This window comes from Nothoprocta perdicaria, unplaced genomic scaffold (genome assembly GCF_003342845.1).
Source record: "Nothoprocta perdicaria isolate Ctin4 unplaced genomic scaffold, notPer1 scaffold_157, whole genome shotgun sequence".
Lineage (NCBI taxonomy): Eukaryota > Metazoa > Chordata > Aves > Tinamiformes > Tinamidae > Nothoprocta > Nothoprocta perdicaria.
The window spans coordinates 61,447-82,983 of NW_020454727.1; the positions used below are offsets into that span (position 1 = coordinate 61,447).

Below are 21,537 nucleotides of genomic sequence, written 5' to 3' on the forward strand. Positions count from 1 at the left end.
GAGCAATTGCAAAGCTGCAGCACCTTCCCTGCACTGCGCAGGGCGGTTATCCGAGCTCCTCCTGCTCCAGCTGGAGAGCCCTGGGCTCTCCCCAGTGCTGCGGTGCCAGCAGGAACCGTCTCTCCGTGCCCTCCACAGGGCCCCCTTTCCCAAGTGCCCCATCCYGCGGCTCCTGCCTGCGCCCCGCTCCCTGGCACCCACGGCCGCCCTCCAGCACCCTCCTTCCCGCTGCGCATGCAGAGCCATCCCGTGCTGCGTGCCCTCGGCTGCCCCGAGCGCCGGCTGCCGCTGCTGGCGACGTGGTGTCGGCCTCGGCTTGGCCGTGTCCTGTCTGCATGCCCGCTTCCGCGCCCGCCGTGCCGCCCCGCGCCCCCGGCCCTGCTTCAGGGCAGCGGAGCCGCCGCGCACGCCCAAGGAGGGAGCAGGATGAGGAGAGCTGGGAGCCAGCCGGGAAAGCGGGGAGGAGGAAGGAGCTCTGGGAAAGGCACATGTGGCAACGGGAATGGGCTGGAGGGGGTGCCGGACACGGGGGGCTCGATGCCTCCCATTGCCTCCGCCGGCATTCCCACGTGGGGATCCGCGCCCCCCACCCCGGGGCCGGCTCCTCCGCGGCGGGCGCCCGGACGCCGGGGCCCCCCGCTCAGCGGCGCGCCCGTGTCCCGCAGCCCCACGGGCAGCAGCCGCTACGCCTCGTCGGCCGAGCTCAGCCAGGGCAGCTCGCAGCTCAGCGAGGACTTCGAGAACGAGAGCCTGCGGGACTCGGAGCTCGACGAGCGCGACGGCGACTCCTACCACTCGTGCCACAGCTCCGTCAGCTACCGCAAGGACTCGCCGCGCTGGGACGAGGAGGAGGAGGAGGAGGAGGAGGAGGAGGAAGAGGAGGACGACCTCTACCTGGAGGAGGAGGAAGAGTTCAACGAGGACTATAGTGAGAATGAGGAAGGCTACGCTAAGGAGGAAGAGGAGGAGGAGCTGCGGGAGCAGGAGGTTTATGAGTCCCAAGCCTTGGAGCACGACACGTACCCGGCGGCAGCGCCGAAAGCGCCCGGGCAGCAGCAGCCCGTCCCGCAACAGCCGCAGCCACCGCAGGAGAGGAAGGAGGAGAGGAAGGAGGAGAGGAAGGAGGACAAGGACACGGCCGCCCCCCAGGAGAGCCCCGAGTCCCTCCTAGCCCAGCGGGCAGAGGATGAAGCCCCCGCACCCGAGGCGGCGCAGGAGCCCGAGCCCCCGGCAGCCGCCGAGAGGTAGGAGGGAGCGGGAGGGAGAGCAGGTCCCCGGGACACCCACGGTGCCGGAGGTGGCCGAGGCTGGGGGGATGTCACCATGCGGGTGTCACCGAGCGCCTTGTGCCGTGTCCAGGGTGTCGGGTGCTGTCCTGCACCGAGAGGGTGAATTCCTCGGTGGCCGTATCCCCAGTGCCACCAATAATTCGGGGCCGGTCTTTGTCTTCAGTTATTGAGAGGCTCTGCCTGGTGGGCATGCAGCTTTTTCGGGGTTTTTTGGGGGGGCTTAAATTACAGCCTGGAGTCAGGGGAACTTCTGATTTAAAAGAACCCATAATGAGATGGCAGTTTTTTTGAAAAAATATAAAAACCCCAACCCTATATATGTAGGGCTGCAGGCAGGTGGCCTTGCTTTGGCTCCACCAGCACCTCTTCCTGGGGGCTGAGACCGCAGATTCATGTCATGCCAGGAGACGGGGATACCCTTTCCTCTATTTTTTCCCCTAAAAAAACAAAAAAAAAAAAAAAAAGAGGGAAAAGAAGGAAAAGACAAGACATGTGCAGGCTGGAGGGGCATCCGGGTGCGCGCCGCGGCGGGGCCGTGACGGGCTGCGTGTGCTCGCAGGGAGGCGCCGGCGGAGGTGCAGGACCCCAAGGCGCGCGCCAAGGCCAACTGGCTGCGAGCCTTCAACAAGGTTTGCATGCAGCTGCAGGAGGTGAGCGAGCCCCATCCCGCGGGAATCCAGCCCCTGGACCGGCACCAGGGGCTGGGGGGCGACGAGGACCTTCCCCCTCCCCGGCATGCGCCGCATGTGCCTCCCCGTTGGTTGAGTTGACCATTTTCTGTTCTGTTTTTAGACTCCATCCTCCATCTTTTCTTTTTGTTTTGGCTCCGGCTGCACCGCGCCCCCCTCCCCGCCGCTTCTCTTTTCAGTTCTCCACCACCATGGTCCTTGCGCCCGCGTCTCCCCTGCCCGCAGGGAAGGGCTCTAGCCCGCCTGCAGGTAAGCATGTGCCGCGCGCGTCCCGAGCGCCCGGCCCCGGCAGGGGCAAAACCGGCCCTTTCCCCCTCCAAAAAGCCCCTGCGTGGGGCAGGGGCGCCGGGCCCTGCGCCCACCCCACGTTCCCGGCTTTTCCCCCCGCTTGGCTCCGTGCGCGGAGCCTCCCCTGCGATGCTGTGGCTGTCCCTTGCCCGGAGCGCCCGGGCACCTGGCTGCCCGTTTTCCAGCACGTCTCCAAGGGTTTTTTGTCTTCCCAGGACAAACGCCGTGCTGGAAAGATCCCAGCTGTTTTAGGAGCGTGCATTATCCGTAATCCCTTTCCATGCTTCCCGCTGGCTCAGTGCTCATTCATTCCCAAGCAGAGCAGCATCCCTGGGATGCCAGAATGCTTCCCGCTGCCTTCCCGGCATAGGGATCRGCTCTGCAGCCCCTGACTGGCACCATATGTCTTGCAGGCCCGCGGAGAYGGCGACGGAGAAGCCAAATCCCTCTGGTTCAAAGGCGGGTGAGTGAGGGACGGGGAGGCGGGCGAGGAGGTGAGTGGCTCGGGATGGCACCGAGTCCCACCTGGAGACGATTGGAGGGGACCCCAGATCCTCCAGGAATCACACTGGGTGTCTGCAGAGGAACCCTGGCTTTCCCGGGGGCCGGAGGCTGCGGAYCAGCATCTTGCTCCAAGCACGGCCCCGGCGCTTCAGCGGAAAACCCGTCTGTCCTGCTCCGCGCCACAAAGCCAAAGCAAAACGAGCCCCAAATGCTCCTTTTTTAGCAGCATTTCACTGTCCCCACGTTGTACCAGCCATGGCCACAGCAGCAGCTCTCTGCCAGCATCCCCTTTACTGCCATCCAGCAGCCCGGACCCTGCCCCAGCGGGCGGATGATGGAGCCGGGTGGCCTCGAGCCGCCGCCGGGCGCTGCCGGCTGCTGCATCCCGAGCAGGGCACGGGGCTCGGGGGTCCCGTTGCGGCTGGCACCGCCCGCGCCCCGCTCACTCTCGTCTCTCTTGCAGGCCGGGCGGCGGGCTGATCATTATAGACAGCATGCCGGACATACGCAAGAGAAAACCCATCCCCCTAGTTAGCGATTTGGTGAGGTTCCTCCTAACGCTTTGCACCCGCCAGCCGCCGGCTTCGCTCCCGCTCCGACCCGCTGGACGTCGCTGCCCGCCGCGGAGGCGGCGCCGCCGCGGGCGCGCGCGCGGGGCTCGCGCTCGCCGTGCTCCGCTCCCCGGCTGCCTCTAACGTGCCTTGTGTTCTCTGTTCTTCTTTTCTGGGCCGCCCCCGGCTGCAGGGGGGCGGCGGTGAGGTTTCTGCGCTGCATTGACAGCATGCCCGACATTAAGCTTGGACGCAAATCTCTCCCTCTAGTGCGAGACCTGGTGAGCGCCGTGCGAGGGGTTAAAGAGAGAGCACCCGTGGGTGCCCGGCCCGGCCGCCGCGGGGGTGCTCGGCCGTGCTGGCCGCAGGGCACGGGGCCAAGCGCCCAGTGTGGCGGCTTGGCGCCGGGACGCTCGTGCCGTGTCCCGGGATGTGTGGAGCGGGGCGGGAGGGAGCGGGTGCTGCGAGGCCGGCCGGGCCCCCCCGCTGGGTGCTTCTCTTTAAGGCGCCCCGTCCCCGCACGGAGCATCAGTCCGAGGCGCCCCGTAGCAGCGGCTGGTTTCCCATATTTGCTGCCGGCGATTCCCACGTGGTTCCTTCATCCCGTGCCAGGGGCTCTGCTCCCGGCGCCGCTCTGGTTRATGGGATTTTCTTGTCCCTGTCCCCGCCGGGCGGTGCCCAGGCCCATCCAGCCCGGCCCTGCTTTGGGATGCAGGGATGCGCCAAGCCAGGCTCAGCAATATTGGAACCCAGACGCCCATCGCGCCCCCAGGAAGGTGCCCTCTGCCCCCCACCTCCCTGTACCCCTCCTGGCCCCACTCTGTGCCCACCCCAGGGTGCTCCTGTTCCCAACCTGCCTCCCCCCGTCCCCCCCAGCCTCAGTGCCCTCCATCACCCTCCCTGCTGCGGCAGCCGCTGATGCTTCTGCGCTGAGTGTTGTGTCGCGGCGGGATGGGGACAGGGACGGGCACGACGGGCTGGTTGTGGCCACAACGGGCTGGTTGTGGCCACGACGGGCTGGCTGTGGCCACGCTGGGTCCCTCTGGGCTGCTGCTTTTCCCGACCGGTGGGATTCGCTGCAGGCTGCAGGTTTGGGGAACCCTGGCTGGAATATCCTCCGCTAAGGGGGACCAGCCCCGTGGTGGCCTTGGGCGGGGATCGGTGCCACCTTGTTCCTACTGGTGACAAAGGAGAAGAGAGGGAAGGGGTGGGAATTGTGGAGCTGTGAAACCCTAACGCCTCTCGTTCCCTCCGCTGCCGCTGCTGCCGCAGGCCATGGTGAGTGTCCCCCGGCAGCCCCCACGGCCCGGCCGCGCAGCTGGAGRCTGTTGGGGACAGGGGGAGACCCCCCACCCCACCCCGGCTTCCCCCCCGCATGACTCGCAATCCACTTTTCTCTCCGCCAGTCGCTGGTGCAGTCCAGGAAAGCGGGAATCACGTCTGCGCTGGCCTCGAGCACCCTGAACAACGAGGAGCTGGTAGGTGCCAGCGCGGGGGGCTGCAGGGGTGGCAGCGACGCCACCCAGGCACGTGGGAGCTCTCCCTTGCTCCCTCCCTGCCTTCCTTCCCGGCGCAGAAAAACCACGTTTACAAGAAGACCCTGCAAGCCTTAGTGTACCCCATCTCGTGCACGACGCCGCACAACTTCGAGGTGTGGACGGCCACGACGCCCACCTACTGCTACGAGTGCGAGGGGCTGCTGTGGGGCATCGCGCGGCAGGGCATGCGCTGCGCCGAGTGCGGCGTCAAGTGCCACGAGAAGTGCCAGGACCTGCTCAACGCCGACTGCCTGCAGAGTAAGGAGCCCCGAGGGTGTCCCCCGCCGTCCCCTCGCCGCCTGCCACGCGGCTGGTCTGGATTTCGTATCCTCATTCCCGCTCTGTGCATGGTGGGGATGCACTGGGCAATTCCTGACCAGAGCACAGATCCTGCCAGGTTGGAATTTGCCCATGTCTGGTGCTGAGCTCAGGGATGCTCAGGCCATTCCCAAGTGCCATCTGTGTCCCTTGTTCCRCCCATCACTGTTGTCCTCTCCCAGGGGCAGCGGAGAAGAGCTCCAAGCACGGAGCRGAGGACCGGACCCAAAACATCATCATGGTGCTCAAGGACCGCATGAAGATCCGGGAGCGCAACAAGCCTGAGATCTTCGAGCTCATCCAGGAGGTGTTCGGTGTCACCAAGACCACGCACACGCAGCAGATGAAGGCCGTGAAGCAGAGCGTCCTGGACGGCACCTCCAAGTGGTCGGCCAAGATCAGCATCACGGGTAGGCACCGGTATCACCGCTCCAACCTGTTCCCATGCCACCACCGTGGGGGGGACCCCTGTGTCCCTGTGGCTCCCGATGGAGTGCATGGCATCCTGCGGGCACATATCCCCCCCAGCAAACCCATCGGTGTTGGCGAATTTGGGGCAATCTGCATGAGGTGCCGTGGCGCACGGCGGGCTCGGGGCGTCCCTGGCGCGCGCTGCCCGCCGCCCGTGCCCGCGCCGCTCACTGCTCTCTCCGTCTCTTCTCTCTGCCCGGTGGTGCCCGCGCGTGGCCGGCTCTGCGTGCCCTGCTGCAGTCGTTTGCGCCCAGGGTCTGCAAGCCAAGGATAAGACGGGTTCCAGTGACCCRTATGTTACTGTCCAGGTTGGAAAGACGAAAAAAAGGACTAAAACTATCTACGGCAATCTCAACCCRGTCTGGGAGGAGAATTTCCATTTGTAAGTTGGGTCCTTGCCTCCCTGCTGCGGTTTTGGGCACCGTCTTTCCCCTCTTGAGCGCAGGGGATGGAGGTGGAGGGTCCCTGGGGAGGGAGGGCAGGACGGTGCCTGTGTCCCCGCTCACACTGTCCCCTTCCCRTCGCAGCGAGTGCCACAACTCCTCCGACCGCATCAAGGTGCGCGTGTGGGACGAGGACGATGACATCAAGTCCCGCGTCAAGCAGCGCTTCAAGCGCGAGTCCGACGACTTTTTGGGCCAGACCATCATCGAGGTGCGGACCCTGAGCGGCGAGATGGACGTCTGGTACAACCTCGGTGAGCTCCGCGATGGCACCGCGATGGCGCCGCGGCAGGGCCATGCTCGGGGCACCCAGCGCCTCATGCCCCTCTCCCTGTGCCCGAGGCAGACAAGCGCACGGACAAGTCGGCCGTGTCGGGCGCCATCCGGCTGCACATCAGYGTGGAGATCAAGGGCGAGGAGAAGGTGGCCCCGTACCACGTGCAGTACACGTGCCTGCACGAGGTGAGCGCCCCACGGGCACCGCCGCCATCACGGGGTCCCCCGTGCCCAACGGGGACCTCACGGGACCCTCTCGCCCTTTCCCAGAACCTTTTCCACTTCGTGACGGACCTGCAAAACAACGGGGTGGTGAAGATCCCCGACGCCAAGGGCGACGACGCCTGGAAGGTGTATTTCGACGAGACAGCGCAGGAGATCGTGGATGAGTTCGCCATGCGCTACGGCGTCGAGTCCATCTACCAGGCGATGACGTGAGCTCCCCGCCGTCCTGCCCCTACCCTCATCCCTGGCTGTGGTCAGCGCTCGGATCCCCACCGTTTCCCCCGCGTTTCCCCCATCCCAGGCATTTCGCCTGTCTCTCCTCCAAGTACATGTGCCCGGGGGTGCCGGCGGTGATGAGCACCCTGCTCGCCAACATCAACGCCTACTACGCCCACACCACCGCCTCCACCAACGTGTCCGCCTCCGACCGCTTCGCCGCCTCCAATTTCGGGGTAAGTCCGATGGTGCGTAAACCTTCTTCCTTCTTCTCTCTTGGGGGGGTGGCGGGTGGGGGGCTCGGGGGGGCGGACAGGGGCCGTGCAAACCCCCCCGCTGCGCTCGCCCCGCAGCCAGGCCTCTGCCCCAGGGGTTCAATCTGCCCCCTGTTTGCCAAGGAGGGAGTTTCCCCATCTGAATTTGCGCCCTGAATCCTCCTGCAGAGCTTTGCAAGCCACCCCGGCTTGGACTGCCGGGCTGCAATGTGTGGCCCCGTGCCCCGTGCCCCCCTGGGCACTCGGTTCCTGCAAGACGATGACCTTTCTCATGCAGCCCCTTCCCTGCTGGTCACGGGGCGCTTTGCACGGCCCTGAGCGCGTCGGGTGCAACCCAAGCCCAGTGCAAACCCCTCCGGCAGCTGCACCAGCACCCATGGGTGCCTGTGGGTGCCCAGCTTTGCACCACCCACTGCAAGGAGGCGAGTTTGCACCGGGGCCGGGCTGCCCCTCGGGGTGAGGAGGAAGAGGATGGACTGGGCTCCCACCCCAGCGACTCCGCATTTGCACGGAGCGAGTGGGGATGGGACCCCAATCCCAGTAGCAGCAGGCAGGGAACAGCTAGAGTGGAGCTGGGCACCAGGTCCTGCAGGCACGAGGGTGCAGGAGGAAACCACAYGCGAAGCCTTTGCTCTGCCGCGGAGGGTGTTAAAAAAACTTATTTCTTTCTCTTTTTTTAGAGAGCCTAAAGGTCGGGTCCTAAAGCGCCCGGCTTTAGGGCCGAGCGCGGTTGTAGCAGCCGCCGTGTGCCGGGGACGCCCGGTCTCGCCCCAAGGCGCCCGGAAGGTTTGCGGTCGGTCGCCCCACGCAGGCTCCGGCACGCGGTGCCCCCCGGCCCCCTGCCCGCACGCAGGGCGGGATGCGGGATGGCAGCAGCCTCGCTTGCGGGTGCCCCCGTGAAGCCGGGCCCTGCGCGCTTGCCAYGCTCCCCGCCAGCCTCCGCGCGCCCTCTCGCAGCCCGGCGGGCGCTTTTCCTTCGGCTCCGGCACGACAGCCCAGGCGGTGCCGGACCAGCATCCTGCTGCCCCCCAACCTGGAGCATCCGGCTGGTTTGGAGCCCCCCGGGGCATTGCCCTGCCCATGTCCCTCAGTACCCGCTTGGCCAAGGTGGCTTGGTCTCGGCGAGGCCCGAAGCAGCTTTGTGGCTGAAACTGGGCGGGTTTTGCAAAAGCAGCTCTTTCCTCAGCCGCTTTTTTGGGGCGCTTGGAGAAAGCCGCCGTCCTGAGCCCCTGCAGTCTTCTCCCACCCAACGCCCTGGCCTTGGGGGACCTTTTGGCTGTCTTGTCCCCACTTGTCCCCTGTGGTGCTGCCGCCTTCCCGGGCACCCGTGGGGGCTTCAGGCACCGGCCGCCGTCGCTGACCCCCCGCCCCGATTGCTGCCGTCTGCTCCACGCTGCCCGCTGACGACCCCCGGCCACCGTCGAGGACGGGTGTCCTTCCCAGCAGGGCACAGCCCGCAGGAGGGCAGGAGATGAGGGGGGACGAGCTGGGGAGGGGGGTGGCACAGGGCCAGGGGGCCCAGAGAGGCAGGCCAGCCCGGGAGGGGGGTGGGATGCGGCGCCGGGCGCTCTGCCCCCGTTTACCTGCTCCGGGGCGTTTCTCCGCAGAAAGAACGGTTCGTGAAGCTCCTCGACCAGCTGCACAATTCCCTGCGGATCGACCTCTCCATGTACCGGGTAAGCGCCCYGCGTGCCTCAGTTTCCCCACCCGCCTATGGAAGAGGCAGCTGCATTCTYGTCTTGGGAAAGTCGGGTGGTTTCCCTGTGCTTTACTCCATGGGCAACTGCTTTTCCCTTCCCTTTTGCAGAACAACTTCCCTGCCAGCAGCCCTGAGCGGCTGCAGGACCTCAAATCCACGGTGGATTTGCTGACCAGCATCACCTTCTTCCGCATGAAGGTATGGCCCTGGCAGTAGCCACGGYGGTGCCCTTGGTGGTGCCGCTCCTGCCAGACCCTGGGACCCATCCCGGGGCCAGTGGCTCTGTGCCCAGTGGTGGCCGGCGCGGTCGGCTCCACAAGTCTCTCCACGCGCAGGTCCAGGAGCTGCAGAGCCCTCCGCGGGCCAGCCAGGTGGTGAAGGACTGCGTGAAGGCCTGCCTCAACTCCACCTACGAGTACATCTTCAACAACTGCCATGAGCTCTACAGTCGCGAGTACCAGACGGACCCGGTGAGCAAGGGGAGCCGCGAGCCGCCGGCCTCGCGCCCGCGGCTGCCCGTGAGCGCTGCGGCCGGCGTGGAGCCCCTGGGTGCTCCCACGTCCCCAGCGTGGAAGTGACCAGAGCCTCCCGTGTCCCCCATGCAGAGCAAGAAGGGAGAGGTGCCCCCTGAGGAGCAGGGCCCCAGCATCAAGAACCTGGATTTCTGGTCCAAACTCATCACCCTGATCGTTTCCATCATTGAGGAGGACAAGAACTCGTACACGCCCTGCCTGAACCAGTGCGTAGCCCTTGGGGKCCTGGGTGAATTGGTGTCACGCTCCAGCCCTTGGGGTCCTGGGTGAATTGGTGTCATAGCATCCGCTTTAAACACAGGGAAACTGAGGCACGGGGCGGTGGAGAGGGACCCATGTGAGCTGCTCAGCAAGCTGGGGAGATCCCCCAGGAGCCCCGTTTCTGGACACGACAGGCAAAGGGGTGTCACCAAGTGTGTCCTGAGCTCCGTGCACCAGCCCCAGCAGCTGGGGGACACATGGGGACAGCCCAGGCATGGCCGTGGGTGGCGCAGRGCCCCGCTGTGGGGTGACCCTGGCCGTGGGGGCTGCTTCTCGGTCTGCGGGCTCCCCGCGAGCGCCCTGTGCCCTCGTCCGCAGGTTCCCGCAGGAGCTCAAYGTGGGCAAGATCAGCGCCGAGGTGATGTGGAACCTCTTCGCCCAGGACATGAAGTACGCCATGGAGGGTGAGTGTCCCCAGGCACCCGTGGGGCAGGACCRAGGCGGTGGGGACACGGCGGGGCGCTCCCCCGCCACCTCCAGCAGCGTCACCGTGAGCTGAAATCCCTCCCTACAAACACCCACGGCCCAAGCTGACCTTRGCACCCCCAGAGCCACCATGGGGAAAGCTCCCGTGCCCGGGGTGGGACGCGGGAGGGCTCGAGCCGACCTGTGCCCACGGCRCTCTCCCCGCACAGAGCACGACAAGCACCGGCTGTGCAAGAGCGCMGACTACATGAACCTGCACTTCAAGGTGAAGTGGCTCTACAACGAGTACGTCACCGAGCTGCCCTCCTTCAAGAGCCGCGTGCCCGAGTACCCTGCGTGAGTGCCCGCCTCGGCGGGGAGCTGCCCGCCCCGCGCCGCGCRTCCCCAGCGCCGCCCGCCCTCACTGGGCACGTGCCCCTCTCGCAGCTGGTTTGAGCCCTTCGTGATCCAGTGGCTGGATGAGAACGAGGAGGTGTCGCGGGATTTCCTGCAYGGAGCGCTGGAGCGGGACAAGAAGGACGGGGTAGGAGGGCAKCTGGTCTTGGCCAGAGCTCAGGGAGGGGACAGCAGTGGCCACCCGCGAGTAGTGCCTGGGGGTTGTTCCCTTGGCCGAGGGGATGTGGGCGGCTCACGGGCCCTGTCCCCGCTGCAGTTCCAGCAGACGTCGGAGCACGCGCTCTTCTCCTGCTCCGTCGTGGACGTCTTCTCCCAGCTCAACCAGAGCTTCGAGATCATCAAGAAGCTCGAGTGCCCCGACCCGCAGATCGTGGGGCACTACATGCGGCGCTTTGCCAAGGTGGGGTCCTGCCTCTGCCCGCGCTCCTGGCACAGCCCAGCGGATCCCGTTGTTGGGTTCCACGAGACTCACTGTGTCCTTCCTTTCGGCTCTTTCCCTCCCTCCTCCTCCTCGTTGCTGCACTCCCATCGCTTGGGGGGCTGCAGACCATCAGCAACGTGCTGCTCCAGTATGCCGAGATCATCTCCAAGGATTTTGCCTCCTACTGCTCCAAGGAGAAGGAGAAAGTGGTGAAGTACCCGCTCGTCTCACTGGCCAGGCGCTGCCTGGTGCCCCCCATCCCGTCCCAGCACTCAAAGGGGCCTTGGTGTCCCCACACTGCTGCCCTGCGGGGTCGGTGGCCTGGGYGTCCCTGCTGATGCCCAAAGGAGCCGGTGGGTGGGTGACAGGTGGCCCCTGGGTGTCCCCAGGGTGTGGGGTGGTGGCAGGGTGGCTTGTCCCCGTGTCCCTGCGGTGCTGCGGTGCCTGGTGCTGACCCTGCTCTCCATGCTGCCCTCCAGCCCTGCATCCTGATGAACAACATCCAGCAGCTCCGCGTGCAGCTGGAGAAGATGTTTGAAGCCATGGGGGGGAAGGAGGTGAGTGTCAGAGCCCCTTGGGGGGGACTCCCATAGTCCCACCTCCCTGGGGCAACCCCTTCCCTGGCTCCACAGCCCCCTTTCCCTCCGGCACGGACCACCCTGTGYCACCCCATGGCACCCTGCCAGCTCAGCCACCCCAGCTCCAACCAGCGCTGGGCTCTGCCCTTCCCCTGTGGTGCTTTTGGGGTGCGGAGACCCTCCAGGGCTGGGAGAGAGCCCCCACCCCCAGTGTCCTCTCCAACCTGTCCCCCGTCCCCAGCTGGACACAGAAGCCAGCGACATCCTCAAGGAGCTGCAGGTGAAGCTCAACAACGTCCTGGACGAGCTGAGCCGGATCTTCGCCACCAGGTAGCCCCGGGCCAGGGGACGCGGGACGGGGGCTGTTGGGCAGGTGGTGGCCTGGGGGATGCTGAGCGCTGCGGTCCCCAGCTTCCAGCCGCACATCGAGGASTGCGTGAAGCAGATGGGTGACATCCTGGGCCAGGTGAAAGGTACTGGCAACGTCCCCGCCAGCACGTGCAGCAGCGTGGCCCAGGACGCCGACAACGTCCTGCAGCCCATCATGGACCTCCTGGACAGCAAGTGAGTGTGAGGGACAGCAAGGCCCATACGGGGACCCCTGTGGCCCCCCAAGCCACTCTGGGAGCAATGGGGACTTGTGCCAATGTCTCATGGGGATCGTGGTGGCCAAGCAAAGGGTGGCACCAGGGGTGCCATGCTCAGCTCTGTCCCCTCTCTGCAGCCTGACACTCTTTGCCAAGATCTGCGAGAAGACCGTGCTGAAACGGGTGCTGAAGGAGCTCTGGAAGCTGGTGATGAACACCATGGAGAAGACCATCGTCCTGCCGCCRCTCACTGACCAGACGGTGAGGGGCAGGGGACGGGGCCTGGGGACCCTGGAGCTCGCCCGGCCTTGTGCCCTGTGCACAGGTGGCCCATGGGGGACATCGCTGAGGACGTGAGGGCTTCGTTCAAGCCCCCTGCTCGTGGCTGGAGAGGGGATGGAGGAGGGAAAGGTCCATGCTGGGGTGCCCAGTGCCATCCAGCGCACCTCACCAAAGGACTGTCACCCTCCTGCCACCCCCGTCATGGCACCTATCGGGGGAAATTGGTCCTTTCCTCCCCATTCTGCCCCCCAGGCTGCAGGCGCAGCATCCCCTTCCATGGGATGAGGGCACGGGCCTTGCGCCAGGCGCTGAATCCGTGAATCCGGTGGCACCGTGGGGTTGGGATTGCTCCGGGCTCAGGCGTGATGGGCTGGGCTCAGCCCTCGCCCAGGGCCTGGGTGGGCCCAGACGGAGCCGGAGGCAGTGGGAAGTGCAGGGAATCGCCTGGCAACTTGGAGAGAGGCTTCCTGGAGGCTTCGAGGCTCCGTCTCGCGCTGCTGCGTGTCCCCGCGCTCCTGCGTGTGGCAATGTCCCCAGGGCTGGGGGGCTGCCACCGCCTGGCCTCATGGCTTTTGCTGGGGGGTTGCTTCTGTGCTCTTGGGGGTCTAGCAAGGAAGGAGAAGGTCCCTTCACCAGGGGACCAGTGACATCAAAGGCTGTTCCTGTCCTTGTCCCGCTTGGTGGCTTCCCACAGAGCTGGGATCTGGGACTGTTGGATGGGCTCTAGCAGGGCGTCCCCGGAGCTGCTGTGTCACCTCGCTTGGTCCCCTGGGACCCTGGGGCTTCTCGCACCGGCTGTCTAAGGGACAGTGTGACACAGGCTGCTTCCCTGCAGCCCTCGGCACCGAGGTGGCCCGCTGAGGTGCCGCTTGTCCCAGCGCGGAGCGTCTCCGCGCGCTCGGATGAGCCAGCAGAGCTCCAGGGCAGCGAGGACCCGGAGCCAGGTCCCCACTGCAGCCCGGGGTCCTGTCCCCTTCCTGCCCCTTGAAGAGGCTCCCATGGAAGTGTGGATGGCTTAAAATGCCACAATGGGCATTTTTTCCCCCAATTGTGGGGAGTTTCTGGCTGGAGGCTGGTCTTGGTGCTGGGTAGGGTCCAACTTGGAGGGGAGAGTCTGTCCCGGAGCAGCAGCTGGAGGGGCTCAAGGGGCGTCTGCTCCGCACCGTGACCCGGGTGGGCATCAGCAGGTCTCACCCTGTGCGTCACCGCGCTGGGATCGCTTTGTCACCGCACGTCACCCGCTGTGATGGACCGGCGTGGGTGGCGCGGAACTGATGCGGTGCCGTGGAGCTCAGGGATGCTGGAGCGCCGGGATCCCGGCGCCGGATGCCCTCTGGGCGCGCGGCCGGGGCTGTGGGCAGCCGGGGGGTGACAGCAGGATGTGACCGGGGTAGGGTGACAGCAGGACGTGACACTCATGCAATGGTTGTTCTCTCCACTTGCTCCGCTCGCCTCTCAATGGCAGATGATTGTAAGTACGGCGGCTCCCGGGGTGTCTGTCTGTCTGTCCGCTGTGTGTYGGTCCCGACCTCACCGGTTCTTGTCTCGTGTGGCTGTCCCCTCCTTGCCCTCCGTGTCCCCACGTCCCCTTGCTGCGCACTTGGCACTGGTCCCGGTGGGACAGCCAGCCGGGCCGGCGCTGGAAGGCTCCCGGAGGCGCCCATGCCCGCTGGATTTGCCAGGTTGAGGGCCAGGCTTGGCACGGAGGGAAGGAGCTGCCAGCGCTTGGCAGTGCCACCTATTCGGACCAGCCAAATCCAAGCAGATCCCCCCGTCCTGCTCTGCCGCCAAGGGGACAGAGCTCAGCAGGAGCATGAGAAGGATGTGCCAGGCGGATGGGGCTGCTCTTCCTGGCCGCTGTGCCTCAGTTTCCCTATGAGATTATGGCTGTGCTGGGGAAGGGCGGGTGCTGAGGGCAGAGGCTTCTKGTGACAAGCGTCTTGCAGGGACACGGAGGTCCCCAGCTGAGGTTGAGGGGTGATCGGGGAGGGCAGCTGCCCCACAGGCTTTTTCCTTGGCCGGGATGCATGACTGGCATCCCGGACTCCTGGGCCCCTCTCTCAGCGCTGCTGTCAGTTCCTTGCACGGCTTTGACCGAGATTCCCTTCCGCTGTCTCCTATTCCCCTGGGGACAACGAGCTGGATCCCTGGGGGACAGCCCTCACTCCCACCACCACCCTGAGCCCCCCGAGGCCCCTGGCACCTTCCCAGGGTGCCCGGTCCGGGATTCCAGGCACTCGGCTCCCAGGTCCCTGCAGGGACAAACTTTCGTCCCTCTTCATCCCCACACCTTGGTGGCCRGTAGCGGCATTTGGAAGGACCCCGGCAGCCCCCAGACCTTGCGGGCACCTAACGAGGGTGCCAGGGTGCAGCCTTTGGCTGTGCCAGGCCACCCTCCGTCCCCGCACCGGGACAACTGTCCCTGCTGCAGCAATGGGGACAGTGGCAGCTCTGCCCAACCCCGGGGGGGGTCCCAGGCAAAGGGSACCCCCCCAGCACCGCGTGCCTCAGTTTCCCCCCAGGACAGGACSCCCTCATATCCCTGAAGATGCTCTTTGGCCATCTGTGCCCCAAACTGCCCCCAGGCTGGTTCAGCCCCCCCGCCATGTGCCACGTCTGCCCCGTTTTAAACCAGCCCACCCCCAAAAAAGCGGGGGGCAGCGAGCTCTGCACCCTGCCTGCCAAGTCCCAGCGGGGGCTGCGCCCCTGCGCTGCAGCCCCCTCCTCTGGCCCCCCTTGTCCCCGAGTGCCGTCCCCGCGCCCCCCCACGCCCCCGCTCACCCTCTGACGTTGCTTCTACAGGGCACGCTCTTGAGAAAACATGGCAAGGGGACAGAGAAGGTAAATAGCCCGTGGGCTGCTGCGTGTGTCGTGGCCCCGGGGCCGCCCGGGACCCCTGCCCRCCCCGTGTCCCCCCGGCCGGGGTGGCCGGGCCTGTCCGTGCTGCCTGTCGTGCTGTCTGGATGTGCCGTGGGTGCTGTGGTGTCCCGCTGTGCCGTGTTGTCCGCGCTGGGGCCACCGCCGACGGGGCTGTGTCCTGGGGACGGGGCGGGGGACGGGGCCTGGATGGGGGGGTGCAGGGGGTGTCTCTGCAAGGGGGATGGGGGGACATGTAGTGGCTCCTCTGCAGCCCCAGCGTGGCACTAGCCGGTCCCCAAAGGCATCCGCCGTGTCCCCCCGGGAAGGGGTGACACCCCAGGGGTGCGGACAGGGGCTGCAGAGATCCCCTGGATCTCCTAGCTGCTCCCCGCCACCCATGGGTGCTCCCGCCACCCCTGGGTGCCCCCAGCCCCCCCTGGGTGCTCAGGAACTCCGGGGGTTCTTCCAGCCTTGCCTGGAGCTGCAGCCTGGGAAGGGCAGCTCCGGAGCGCGGCCCTCAGCTCAGCCCCAGCTGCCCTGGGGACAGCGGGGTGCTGCCCTGGGGACCCCAAGGTGCTGCCCTAGGGACAGCGGGGTGCCAACCTGGGGACAGCGGGGACTCCAACACGCTGCCCCAGGGACAGCAGGGACCCCAGGGTGCTGCCCTGGGGACAGCAGGGACCCCRGGGTGCTGCTCTGGGGACCCCAAGGTGCTGCCCTAGGGATAGAGAGGCCCCTAGGGTGCCACCCTGGGGACAGGGGAGACCTCAGGGTGCCACCCTGGGGACAGCAGGGCCCCCAGGGCCGCCCGGCTCCGCTGTGCCGAGCTCTCCTTCTGCTCCTGCTGCTCTTGGAGCAGCCGGGGCTGGGAGCAAAGACGGGGCGGGTTGCAATGGCAGCAGAGACCTGGCACACTCATCACCAGGTGGGTCCAGAGCACTTGGGCAGCYGGGGGAGGCTGGACGCCTGCGAGCGCCCGGCCTGACACTCTGAGCTGCCGACTGGTGTCCGGCCAGCGTCACCCCCGGACACCTGGGCCCGCCGGCGCCGCCGAGCCCGCGGCCGCTGCCAGGGCCGCCGGTAACTGTCCCTTGCTGTTCTCGTTGCAGAGCAGGGTGAAGCTGCCCAGTCACACTGAAGTAAGGACACGGCTCTTCTCCTGCCCGCGCGCCTCCGCTCCCCGTGCCTGCCTCCGCCGGCCCTGCGCCCCGGCCGCTGCGCCCTGCTCTGCAGGCTGGGGGGCAGCTCTGTACCGTGTCCCAGCGGGCTCCGTTCAGGGGACACCCGTGTCCCTGGCTCCCAGCCCGCCGAGGGACCAGGGCCAGCAAGGGAGGGTTAATGGGAACCAAGCGGGGGGCAGAACGGAAAGGGTTAATGGAGGGGGCGCAAATGGGCACTGTGCCGCTGCCAAGCCCTGGACACCCCTTTGGACGCTGTGCCCTGTGGGCACAGGGGTTGGGGGCTCTGTGGGTGGCACCAGGGGCTGTGCCACCCCTGTCCTGCCATGCTCGGTGCAGGGATGCTGTCCCTGCAGGGTCCCGGTGGCCCCGTGCCCRGCTCCGCTGCGTGCCAGGGCTCCGGGCGCCGAGCTGGGACCAGCAGTGGGGCTGCTGGTGCAGCATCCCGGCTCCTGTCCCAGGCCCCAMATCCTGGCTTTGGGCAGCAAGGGGGATGCAGCAGCGCCCTCCAGGTCGGCACGGCCAGCGGGCAGCCCGGCTGCACCCGCCTCGGCCCCACAGCAGCCGCCACCCACGGCGCCCGCTCACCGTCCCGTGCCCCTCTCTCTGCTCCCCGCAGGGCACCCAGATGATCTTCAACGCGGCCAAGGAGCTGGGCCAGCTCTCCAAGCTGAAGGTGAGGGCGGTGGGCGCGGGGGCAGCGGGGCCCGGGCGCCCGGCGCGGCTCTGAGCGCCGCCTTGGCCCGCGCAGGACCACATGGTGCGGGAGGAAGCCAAGAGCCTGACGCCCAAGCAGTGCGCGGTGGTGGAGCTGGCGCTGGACACCATCAAGGTGGGACCCCGCGGTGGCATGGTGCCCACTGGGTGCTCGCGGTGGCCCTGGGGGCTCCGTAAGGACCCCCCGGCGGTGCTGAGCCGCCCTGGTGCCCCTCCTGGCAGCAATACTTCCATGCGGGCGGCGTGGGGCTCAAGAAGACCTTCCTGGAGAAGAGCCCCGACCTGCAGTCGCTGCGCTACGCGCTGTCCCTCTACACGCAGGCCACCGACCTCCTCATCAAAACCTTCGTGCAGACCCAGGCCTCGCAGGGTAGGATGTGCCACCCCCTCAGTGTCCCCCCCCTCCAGGCCACCAAGGGCCGCGTCGCGGCGGGGCTTGGGGACAGCGGCCAGTGTCCAGCACAATGGGCAGGATGGGGCGCAAGGGATGAGGGGGGACCAAGGTGGGGGTTGCCCCCCCTCTGCTGCGGCGGTGGCCACCGAGCAGCCCCGTCACCGTCCCCCCCGTCACCGTCCCCACGTCACCGTCCCCACGGTTTCGTGCCAGCCCCCGTTGTGGCCCCAGGCGCACGTCCCCGTGCGTGGCGCCGGGTGCCCCGTCCCGCCGTGTCCCTCGCCCGGCCTCGTGTGCGTCTGGGCGCTTGGCTCTCTGTGCAGGGCAGTCCGTGCTGTGTGTGGCGGCCGGGCGGGTGCCCGCGCGCGCCCGCCGCTTCCCTGTCCTGCAGTGTCGTCTGGCTGCTCGGCCGTGCGTCTGTCTGCGAGACCTGACCTCTCTCTCTCTCTTCTCTGTGTTTTTCCTCCCTCTTCTCGCTCTTTCCTCCCCACCGCTCGCTGTGCCCCTCTCTCTTCTTCTCTTCCACTCTTCTTTTCGCCCTGTGTCTCCGTCTTTCTCTCTCGCCTTCCTACTAGTGCACGGTGGCAAAGGGGTTAGGTTTACCCTTAGTGAAGAAATTTATCCTGAGAAGGGTACGTGTGACGCTCCCCCGCGCCAGCCCCTGCCTGCCGCCGTCCGCCTGGGCTAGTAACCGTCCCAGCAGGGCTAGTAACCGTCCCCCGCCCGGCCAGGCAGAGCTTCAGCCCCGCCGGGTGCCCCGTGTCCCCACTTTGGAGGAATCGGGCACGGGTGACGCCGCCCGGGCCGGTGCCACCCGCTAGTGCCACCCCATGGGGCACCCAGGGACCTTGCACAGGGGGCACCCTGCCTCTGAGGGGACACACAGCCCTGTGTGGCCCTTTGGGACGGTGGATCCCGCCCCCCTGCCCCAAYCCCCCCATTGCCAGCAGGACCTTTACTAGCCTTGCTCTGTGCCCCTCGGGGGCCCCGCTTGGCCGCCCCCCACTGCGGGGGGCTCCGCACCCATGCTTGGACCCCCCTCCATCGCCTCCATCCCGGCTCAGCATGTGGCACCGACGGGGTGGGCACAGGGGTGCCCGGGGGCGCTGGGGTGTCCCGGTGAGGCAGAGGATGGAGAGCGAAGGGTGCCCGCCCCGCTCCAGGGACGTGTCCCCAGGCTGGTGGCACCGAGTGGCGCGCGGGGACGTGGCCTCTTTCACACTGTGATTTCCTTCCCGCCTGGGTCTTGTCCCTGCCTCCTTCCCCAGCGTGGGGCTTCTTCGCTGCTCTTGGTTTCATGTCCCCTCCTTAGCCTGACRTGTCCCTTCACCCGTCCCTCTGCCTTGCCGCCCTCCTTCACCCATGGGTGCATGCGCGGCGCAGGGTGGTGGATGGGAGGATGCTCCTGGGCGCGGGTCACCCCAGTGTCCCCTGCCCTGGGTGCACGAGGAGGGGGCCCAGGGCTTGGTGTGRCCCCCCACACAACGTGGAGGGGACCTGGGTGGAGCCGAGGGTGGCACGAGGTGGCATTCGGGTCCCTGCTGCCCAGTGCAGAGCTGGGGCAGAGCAGGTGGCGCAAAGAGCACCGAGTCCCCTGGGTGCCGCACGACACGTCCCCCTCCTTGTGCCGAGCAGTGACAACCAGCTGCAAGGACYGGCACCTGCCGCTGTCCCTGCTCGCTGCCACCCCGGCCAGGGGCTTCTTCCCAAGGCCAAAACATGGGATGGGGAAAGCAAGATTCTCCCAGCAGTGCGGAGAGCAGGGCCACCACGGGGCACCTTGATGCCACCTTGCCTGGTGACCTGTCTCCTGCGATGCTGTCCCGCTCACATGTCCCCCCCGGCCATGCAGGCTCCGGTGTGGACGACCCCGTTGGCGAGGTCTCCATCCACGTGGAGCTCCTCACCCACCCGGGTACCGGCGAGCACAAAGTCACCGTCAAAGGTGGGTGATGCAGCAGGATGGGGACATGGGGACATCCCCATGACCCTCCTGCCCCTCACCGCCCTCTCCCTCCTAGTGGTGGCYGCCAATGACCTCAAGTGGCAAACGTCGGGCATCTTCCGGCCCTTCATTGAGGTCAACATCATCGGGCCCCACCTGAGCGACAAGAAGAGGAAATTCGCCACCAAGTCCAAGAACAACAGCTGGGCGCCCAAGTACAACGAGAGCTTCCAGTTGTGAGTGGCGGCGCTGGGGTGGGGGGGACAGCCCTGTCCTGGGCGGGGGGGGATCCCACATCCCGGAGGATGCTCCAGCCCCGTGTCCTCTGCACATGCGGCAGCRCTGAAAGCACCCGGGTTTTTTCCCTCCAAAGGGACGTTTTGATGCTTTCCACTGGCCAACGCCAAGCAGCGCATTGCAGCCCATCAAAAAAGTGCATTTTTGGGGGTGGGAGGGAGAAAATCGGGACGATTGCTTTGTTTTCTTCCGCGGCTGCTCTGCRGCGGTGCCCAACGCGCGTTTCCCCCCCTCGCTCCCCGGCGCAGCACGCTGGGCACGGAGACGGGCCCCGAGTGCTACGAGCTGCAGGTGTGCGTGAAGGACTACTGCTTCGCGCGCGAGGACCGCACGGTGGGCATGGCCGTGCTGCAGCTGCGCGAGCTGCTCCAGCGGCCGGCCTGCGCCTGCTGGCTGCCCCTGGGCCGCCGCATCCACATGGACGACACGGGCCTCACGGTGCTGCGCATCCTCTCGCAGCGCAGCAACGACGACGTGGCCAAGGAGTTCGTCAAGCTCAAGTCGGACACGCGCTCGGCCGAGGAGGGCAGTGGTTAAAGTGCCCCCCGTTCCCCGTCCCCCCCGCCAGGCCCCGTTTATTCCCCTTCCTCACCCCAACGGGCCCCTTTTCTACAGCATCCTCTAGCCGTGGATAAGCCATAGGGACGGGCCGCCCTCCTCCCCGCGCCCGGGGCGGTGCCAGGGAGGGGACGCGGGTGTCCCACGCTGTGTGTCCCCCTTGGTGCCAGGAAGGGCACAGCCAAGCCCCACCGAAGGGCAAGGGACACAGGGACGGGATGGCCCCCCGTGTGGCCAGGGTGCCCCTTCCCTGCGTTTCCGGGGTGGGGGCACCCAAGGACGTTCCCCCGGAGTCCCGAACCCCAGTGCAAGGAGGGTGCCAACCTAGGGGGGTCTTGGCCRGCCGGGACGAGGATCCCAACCCCACGGAGGACACGGGGCCCATCCCTGCCCGCCGGGCACCCACACACATACGCAGCTGTGCGGCCCCGGGGCAGGGGGACACGGCGCAAGGGCTATGGGGGCTGCGCCGCCCCCGAGAAGCCCCCGGCCCGGCTCCCGTCTTCCCGTCTTCCCCGCTGCCCCCACGAGGGGCTGCAGCTCCCGGGTGCCGTGGCCGGAGCAGGAGGGCACCCGGCTGCAGCCAGCCGGGCCCCTCCAGCCCTGCAAGGTCCCCACAGCACCCAAGGGTCCTGCGGGGCACAACCCCCCCCCCCTGCCAACACCCCAGCCTGGAGGCCCCGTGTCCCCTTTGATGTCATTTCCCTGTGACCTGTGGTGTGCGTGTCCCCTAGGGGCAGCCGGGGCGCGCGGGGCCACCGAGGGCGGCCACCCAGCCCCCTCGAGCCCCCTCGCCACTATTACCTCTCTCCCCCCCTCCCAGCACAGGGGTGCTCAGCCCGGCCCCTCTCCCCACCCCTTTTTCTATAGGGTGCGCCTGGGACCAAAGGGTCGAGCTCTTCACTCGCGTTGCTGTTTAATGTTTACACCCCTTTTCTAAGTGCTGCTCCACTCCGGGGGCTCCCCAGCCCCAGGTGTCCCCCCCCCAGCCCCGAGATGTCCCCCCCTTTCGGCATGTGACGGACCCCCCCACCCCGCTCCCGTAGCACAGTGGTTGACGATGCCCGCGTGTCCGTACCCAGCCTGCCGGCACCGCTGCCGGCGGGGGTGACCATGGATGCATGACAGTGAGATGTTTTGCACTATTTTGACTTTTTTGGGCTCTGTAAAAATATTTTATTATACCTGACATTAAAAAAAAAAAAAAAAGCACACCCTTCCCCACGTGCTGGGGTGCTTGGAGAGGAATGGCAACAGGGGCGCAGCTGAGCTGAGGGAAGGAAGAAAAAAAGAAAGGAGGGAAGAAAGAGAAAGAAGGGAAGA

General features: G+C 66.9%; 1 protein-coding gene across 1 annotated transcript in view; it reads left to right on the forward strand.

The window, feature by feature from the left end:
* The window catches only part of UNC13A (unc-13 homolog A), a 23,534-nt gene extending 3,290 nt beyond the window's left edge, over positions 1-20,244 (forward strand). The window contains exons 10-45 of the mRNA XM_026035154.1: positions 666-1,244; positions 1,849-1,939; positions 2,680-2,729; positions 3,234-3,312; positions 4,594-4,599; positions 4,728-4,799; positions 4,898-5,117; positions 5,360-5,587; positions 5,889-6,030; positions 6,176-6,345; positions 6,438-6,553; positions 6,638-6,801; positions 6,894-7,044; positions 8,691-8,759; positions 8,891-8,980; positions 9,118-9,252; positions 9,388-9,521; positions 9,895-9,980; positions 10,212-10,338; positions 10,429-10,525; positions 10,655-10,798; positions 10,945-11,028; positions 11,299-11,376; positions 11,639-11,727; positions 11,809-11,961; positions 12,122-12,245; positions 13,732-13,737; positions 15,069-15,107; positions 16,235-16,264; positions 16,923-16,979; positions 17,055-17,135; positions 17,243-17,390; positions 17,990-18,046; positions 19,267-19,359; positions 19,436-19,595; positions 19,905-20,244. Of these exons, the coding sequence (XP_025890939.1) occupies positions 666-1,244; positions 1,849-1,939; positions 2,680-2,729; positions 3,234-3,312; positions 4,594-4,599; positions 4,728-4,799; positions 4,898-5,117; positions 5,360-5,587; positions 5,889-6,030; positions 6,176-6,345; positions 6,438-6,553; positions 6,638-6,801; positions 6,894-7,044; positions 8,691-8,759; positions 8,891-8,980; positions 9,118-9,252; positions 9,388-9,521; positions 9,895-9,980; positions 10,212-10,338; positions 10,429-10,525; positions 10,655-10,798; positions 10,945-11,028; positions 11,299-11,376; positions 11,639-11,727; positions 11,809-11,961; positions 12,122-12,245; positions 13,732-13,737; positions 15,069-15,107; positions 16,235-16,264; positions 16,923-16,979; positions 17,055-17,135; positions 17,243-17,390; positions 17,990-18,046; positions 19,267-19,359; positions 19,436-19,595; positions 19,905-20,193 (4,438 nt within the window). The 3' untranslated portion in view covers positions 20,194-20,244. The remainder of the gene's footprint in view (positions 1-665; positions 1,245-1,848; positions 1,940-2,679; positions 2,730-3,233; positions 3,313-4,593; positions 4,600-4,727; positions 4,800-4,897; positions 5,118-5,359; positions 5,588-5,888; positions 6,031-6,175; positions 6,346-6,437; positions 6,554-6,637; positions 6,802-6,893; positions 7,045-8,690; positions 8,760-8,890; positions 8,981-9,117; positions 9,253-9,387; positions 9,522-9,894; positions 9,981-10,211; positions 10,339-10,428; positions 10,526-10,654; positions 10,799-10,944; positions 11,029-11,298; positions 11,377-11,638; positions 11,728-11,808; positions 11,962-12,121; positions 12,246-13,731; positions 13,738-15,068; positions 15,108-16,234; positions 16,265-16,922; positions 16,980-17,054; positions 17,136-17,242; positions 17,391-17,989; positions 18,047-19,266; positions 19,360-19,435; positions 19,596-19,904) is intronic.
* Positions 20,245-21,537: the final 1,293 nt, after the last annotated feature.